This window comes from Salmo trutta, chromosome 8 (assembly GCF_901001165.1).
Source record: "Salmo trutta chromosome 8, fSalTru1.1, whole genome shotgun sequence".
Lineage (NCBI taxonomy): Eukaryota > Metazoa > Chordata > Actinopteri > Salmoniformes > Salmonidae > Salmo > Salmo trutta.
This window is the reverse complement of record NC_042964.1, coordinates 1,489,170-1,495,774: the sequence shown is the minus strand read 5'-3', so window position 1 is coordinate 1,495,774 and position 6,605 is coordinate 1,489,170. Positions and strand designations below refer to the sequence as shown.

Genomic DNA, 6,605 nt, shown 5'->3' with positions numbered 1-6,605 from the left:
GAGAGGAGAGAGAGAGACAGGGGCGAGAGAGAGAGAGAGAAAAAGGAGGGAGAGAGGAGGGAGAGAGAGAGAGAGGAGGGAGAGAGAGAGAGAGGAGGGAGAGAGAGAGGAGGGAGAGAGAGAGAGGAGGGAGAGAGAGGAGGAAGAGAGGAGGGAGAGAGAGGAGGGAGAGAGAGAGAGAGGAGGAAGAGAGAGAGAGAGAGAGAGAGGAGGGAGAGAGAGACAGGGGCGAGAGAGAGAGAGACGAGAGAGAGAGAGAGGAGGAGAGAGAGAGAGAAAGAGGGAGAGAGAAAGAGGAGGGAGAGAGAAAGAGAGAGGAGGAAGAGAGAGAGATGAGGGAGAGAGAGAGGAGGGAGAGAGAGAGAGAGAGGAGGAAGAGAGAGAGATGAGGGAGAGAGAGAGGAGGGAGAGAGGAGGGAGAGAGAGGAGGGAGAGAGAGGAGGGAGAGAGAGGAGGGGAAGAGAGGAGGAAGAGAGGAGGAAGAGAGGAGGAAGAGAGGAGGAAGAGAGAGAGAGAGAGAGGAGGAAGAGAGAGAGAGAGGAGGAAGAGAGAGAGAGAGAGGAGGAAGAAGAGAGAGAGAGGAGGAAGAGAGTGAGAGAGGAGAGATAGAAGACTAGGGGTTGGCCCTCAGAAATCAATAAACCAACAAAAAAAACAGTCAAATGAAAGCCCTGTTAAGCCCTGTCTGCAACAGGTGTTGTAGTCCGGTGTGTTACCGGAAACTCTACCTGGTTACGGTCTCGTGCGTTGGCGTATCTGAACCTCTGTATGTAGTAGAAGACGAGCCAGGCCAGAGAGATGATCATCAGGATGATGAAGGAGATGGAGACGAACACCACCGACGTCCTGCTCACGTACTTCTGGAGGTTACGCGTTCCTATGGTGATGTGCATGGTTACCGTGACGTTCCGCTCCAGCAGAGCGGCGACCTCGCGACCTTTAGGTTCTGGGATCATGACGGCGACCACATCACCCATACCTGACGGGGGAGAAAGGAGGGCGGGGGAGAAAGGAGGGAGGGGGAGAAAGGAAGGGGGGAGAAAGGAGGGGGGGGAGAAAGGAGGGGGAGGGGGGGAGAAAGGAGGGGGAGAAAGGAAGTGAATGAGAATTTTTACATTTATAGCCAATTTTGTATTTTGCAGCTGGCCTATCTAGCGGAAATGACTCAGTTCTGCCTCCAGGACATGACTCATGCCAATAAAAGGTCAACCTGCGAGATGCAAAAATCAATCAAATTCTATTTGTCACGTTAACAGGTGTAGACTAACAATGAAACGCTGACTTACGGACTCTTCCCAACGACGCAGAGAGAAAGATAATAGATAAACAATAGAAAAGTAAAACGCTTAAATAATAAAAGTAACAATAGTTACATGATGAGTGAAAACATTATGTTAAACTATTAACTTGGGTCCAAGGGCCACATCTTCTCTCTCTAGCAAACTTGCAACGTTGTATAAAATATTCTGTGTCCTCAAGAGTTTCTCGTGGCAGTGAGCTCAGAACAGACAGCTGTAGGTTATTTGCGCAAGGGGGGGAAAAATAAGTAATCGGGTAGGCCTATTTTAAAATAAGTAATCGGGTAGGCCTATTTTAAAATAAGTAATCGGGTAGGCCTATTTTAAAATAAGTAATCGGGTAGGCCTATTTTAAAATAAGTAATCGGGTAGGCCTATTTTAAAATAAGTAATCGGGTAGGCCTATTTTAAAATAAGTAATCGGGTAGGCCTATTTTAAAATAAGTAATCGGGTAGGCCTATTTTAAAATAAGTAATCGGGTAGGCCTATTTTAAAATAAGTAATCGGGTAGGCCTATTTTAAAATAAGTAATCGGGTAGGCCTATTTTATGACATTTTTCCCTTTAATACTTGAGTGTGGTTATCGAAAGAGCTGGAAAGATTTTTCCAAATACATTGAGGAACTATTGTCATTCTCAATGGATGTAAAAACAGAATTTGTTTGCCGTTTGAGCTGACGAAAACATTACTTTGAGAAGCGTGGTGGTGAGTTCAGCCAATCAGAACCACTATCAGATCACCAAATGGGCACATTTACATGCCTACATTTGCACACAGACCAGGGAGCCTACGTGTGTGTGTGTGTGTGTGTGTGTGTGTGTGTGTGTGTGTGTGTGTGTGTGTGTGTGTGTGTGTGTGTGTGTGTGTGTGTGTATATATATATCTCAATGATGTCGCTCTTCCTGCTGGTGATTCTCTGATCCACCTCTACGCAGACGACACCATTCTGTATACTTCTGGCCCCTCTTTGGACACTGTGTTAACTAACCTCCAGACGAGCTTCAATGCCATACAACTCTCCTTCCGTGGCCTCCAACTGCTCTTAAAAGCTAGTAAAACTAAATGCATGCTTTTCAACCGATCACTGCCCGCACCAGCCCGCCCGTCCAGCATCACTACTCTGGACGGTTCTGACTTAGAATAGGTGGACAACTACAAATACCTAGGTGTCTGGTTAGACTGTAAACTCTCCTTCCAGACTCACATTAAGCATCTCCAATCCAAAGTTAAATCTAGAATTGGCTTCCTATTTCGCAACAAAGCCTCCTTCACTCACGCTGCCAAACATTCCCTCGTAAAACTGACTATCCTACCGATCCTTGACTTCGCCGATGTCATTTACAAAATAGCCTCCAACACTCTACTCAGCAAACTGGATGTAGTCTATCACAGTGCCATTAGTTTTGTCACCAAAGCCCCAATACTACCCACCACTGTGACCTGTATGTTCTCGTTGGCTGGCCCTCGCTACATATTCGTCGCCAAACCCACTGGCTCCAGGTCATCTATAAGTCTTTGCTAGGTAAAGCCCCACCTTATCTCAGCTCACTGGTCACCATAGTAGCACCCACCCGTAGCACGCGCTCCAGCAGGTATATCTCACTGGTCATCCCCAAAGCCAACTCCTCCTTTGGCCGCCTTTCCTTCCAGTTCTCTGCTGCCAATGACTGGAACAAACTGCAAAAATCTCTGAAACTGGAAACACTTATCTCCCTCACTAACTTTAAGCACCAGCTGTCAGAGCAGCTCACAGATCACTGCACCTGTACATAGCCCATCTGTAAATAGCCCATCCAACTACCTCATCCCCATACTGTTATTTATCTTCTTGCTCCTTTGCACCCCAGTATCTCTACTTGCACAGCATCATCTGCACATCAATCACTCCAGTGTTTAATTGCTAAATTGTAATTATTTCGCCTCTATGGCCTATTTATTGCCTTGTCTCCCTACTCTTCTACATTTGCACACATTGTATACAGATTTTTCTATTGTGTTATTGACTGTACGTTTGTTTCTCCCATGTGTAACTCTGTGTTGTTGTATGTTGTCGAACTGCTTTGCTTTATCTTGGCCAGGTCGCAGTTGTAAATGAGAACTTGTTCTCAACTGGCCTACCTGGTTAAATAAAGGTGAAATAAATAAATAATTCTCTACGTCCCTATAGAGACCCACAGCATTCTCTACGTCCCTATAGAGACCCACAGCATTCTCTAGTCCCTATAGAGACCCACAGCATTCTCTACGTCCCTATAGAGACCCACAGCATTCTCTACGTCCCTATAGAGAGACACAGCATTCTCTACGTCCCTATAGAGACCCACAGCATTCTCTACGTCCCTATAGAGACCCACAGCATTCTCTACGTCCCTATAGAGAGACACAGCATTCTCTACGTCCCTATAGAGACCCACAGCATTCTCTAGTCCCTATAGAGACCCACAGCATTCTCTAGTCCCTATAGAGACCCACATCATTCTCTAGTCCCTATAGAGACCCACATCATTCTCTAGTCCCCTATAGAGACCCACAGCATTCTCTAGTCCCTATAGAGACCCACATCATTCTCTAGTCCCCTATAGAGACCCACAGCATTCTCTAGTCCCTATAGAGACCCACATCATTCTCTAGTCCCTATAGAGACCCACATCATTCTCTAGTCCCCTATAGAGACCCACAGCATTCTCTAGTCCCTATAGAGACCCACATCATTCTCTAGTCCCCTATAGAGACCCACATCATTCTCTAGTCCCTATAGAGACCCACATCATTCTCTACATCCCTATAGAGACCCACAGCATTCTCTAGTCCCTATAGAGACCCACAGCATTCTCTACATCCCTATAGAGACCCACAGCATTCTCTAGTCCCTATAGAGACCCACAGCATTCTCTAGTCCCTATAGAGACCCACAGCATTCTCTACGTCCCTATAGAGACCCACAGCATTCTCTAGTCCCTATAGAGACCCACAGCATTCTCTAGTCCCTATAGAGACACACAGCATTCTCTAGTCCCTATAGAGACCCACAGCATTCTCTAGTCCCTATAGAGACCCACAGCATTCTCTACATCCCTATAGAGACCCACAGCATTCTCTAGTCCCTATAGAGACCCACATCATTCTCTAGTCTATATAAAGATAGTTGTATAGTTGGCAGAATGACCAACGCCTAAACCAATGAGCTCGTCTCTGGCAGTGAGAACAATAAGCTCTCTCTCTCTCTGTGTCTCTCTCCCTCTCTGTGTCTCGCTCCCTCTCTGTGTCTCGCTCCCTCTCTGTGTTCCTCTCTGTGTTCCTCTCTGTGTTCCTCTCTGTGTTCCTCTCTGTGTTCCTCTCTGTGTTCCTCTCTGTGTTCCTCTCTGTGTCTCTCTCGTCTCGTTGTGTATCAATGGTTAATGCATAGCTACATAAACGTTAACTGCCTAAATAAAAAGGACACATCAACCAACAACAGTAGTGTCTTAATAATGCGTTGGGTCACCGCCAGCTGCCAGAACAGCGTCAAACCACCTTGTTATAGATTCTACAGGTGTCTGGGTAAATACTGGGACATTGGGAATTGTTGTTTATACCCTAAGGCATGATGAGAAGTTAATTGCATAGCGGAAATCTACACTGTATGACCCGATAAAACAGATGACTATCTAGCTAGTTAATACCGTTACCTGAATATGGCATGGTGAATGTATCATTGGCGTTACCGGATCCAACGTTGAATATAACGGTGGCCGAGGCGTTTTGGTTCGCTGCGTGTCGAATCTTATCTTTATAGGTGCAGTTTCCACTGGCTATCAGAGCTATCCAAGCATTACCTTGGACCGGAACCGCGAACTGTGTACCGGGATCACAAGCTTGCCAGTCCCGGGATAGAGACGGTAATACCGCGACTCCTTTAGCGTCGCGTTTTAGTGATTGTTCTCCGTATCGACCGCATTCAGTCTTCTCCGTCCGAAACTTAGAAGTAACCGGGTCTATATAAGTGATATTAATAAAAGCTGTGTACCACTCTTCTCTCTCGGCTACGGTGAAATCCAAACAGAGGAGACGTACGAAACAAAACGATAAAAGCCATGTAGATAAAGCCAAACTACGACAGGCCTGGATCAGCGACACGGCCATAGTTATTAACTTATTGATTTTCTCTCTCACTGTCCGTCAGGCAGAATAATGTTAGTAAAGTCGATACCTAATCTAGTTTACTCCTTAAATAACTAGCGGGATGTGTTTTTCTCTTATCAGTTTTTATTTATTAGTGAAAACACCTCGGTATCAACACCACCTCCTGCTAGGCTAGCTAACGTTAGCATTGCGGCTAAACGAACTCATTACCATTTTCAAAACCTCGTCGTGTCTTTAAAAAATAAATAAATAAAATAATACGTTCACGGTAAACACGACGAAAACTGTAACTACCCTCCAACTTTAGCTAGATAAATCGTTAGTTCGGTGAGAGTAGTGAACGAAATGCTGTGTTGTTTTTTGACGGCGGAGAGAATGGAAGGAAAATGGCGTCGCTGTTCACAGTGTAGCTGCGCTCCGCGAGTAGCGCCATCTGGCGGCGTGGCGTGTTGCTGCACATTCACCTGTTCAACTATATCATATCATAGCCTTTCTTGTATACTTTAAAAAAAAATTAAAATGTTTTTTTTTTTATTGAACCTATATTTAACTACACAAGTCAGTTTCTCTGTGGAGATGGGAGAACCTTCCAGAAGGACAACCATCTCTGCAGCACTCCACCAATCAGGCCTTTATGGTAGAGTGACCAGATGGAAGCCACTCCTCAGTAAAAGGCACATGACAGCCCGCATGGAGTTTGCCAAAAGGCTCCTAAAGACTCTCAGACCATGAGAAACAAGATTCTCTGGTCTGATGAAACCAAGATTGAACTCTTTGGCCTGAATGCCAAGCATCACATCTGGAGGAAACCTGGCACCATCCCTACGGTGAAGCATGGTGGTGGCAGCATCATGCTGTGGGGATATTTTTCAGCTGCAGCGACTGGGAGACTAGTCAGGATCCAGGGAAAGATTAACAGAGCAAAATACAGAGAGATCCTTGATGAAAACCTGCTCCAGAGCACTCAGAACCTCAGACTGGGGCGAAGGTTCACCTTCCAACAGGACAACAACCCTAAACACACAGACAAAACAACGCAGGAGTGGCTTCGGGACAAAACCTGTTTTTAAAAAACCTGTTTTTATAAAAACCTGTTTTTGCTTTGTCATTATGGGGTATTGTGATGTCATTATGGGGTATTGTGATGTCATTATGGGGTATTGTGATGTCATTATGGGGTATTG

General features: G+C 45.6%; 1 protein-coding gene across 2 annotated transcripts in view; it reads right to left on the bottom strand.

Moving 5' to 3' along the window:
- LOC115198027 (RING finger protein 150) overlaps positions 1–5,885 on the bottom strand; it is an 11,785-nt gene extending 5,900 nt beyond the window's left edge. Inside the window, exons 1-2 of one of the 2 annotated variants that reach the window (XR_003879137.1) lie at positions 4,968–5,885; positions 729–979 (exon numbers count right to left, since the gene is read on the bottom strand). Coding sequence is in view for 1 of the 2 variants with exons in the window: in XM_029759683.1 (XP_029615543.1) it covers positions 729–979; positions 4,968–5,421 (705 nt within the window). In the remaining variant the exon portion in view is untranslated. The remainder of the gene's footprint in view (positions 1–728; positions 980–4,967) is intronic. The other variant, XM_029759683.1, reaches the window with a different exon arrangement.
- Positions 5,886–6,605: the final 720 nt, after the last annotated feature.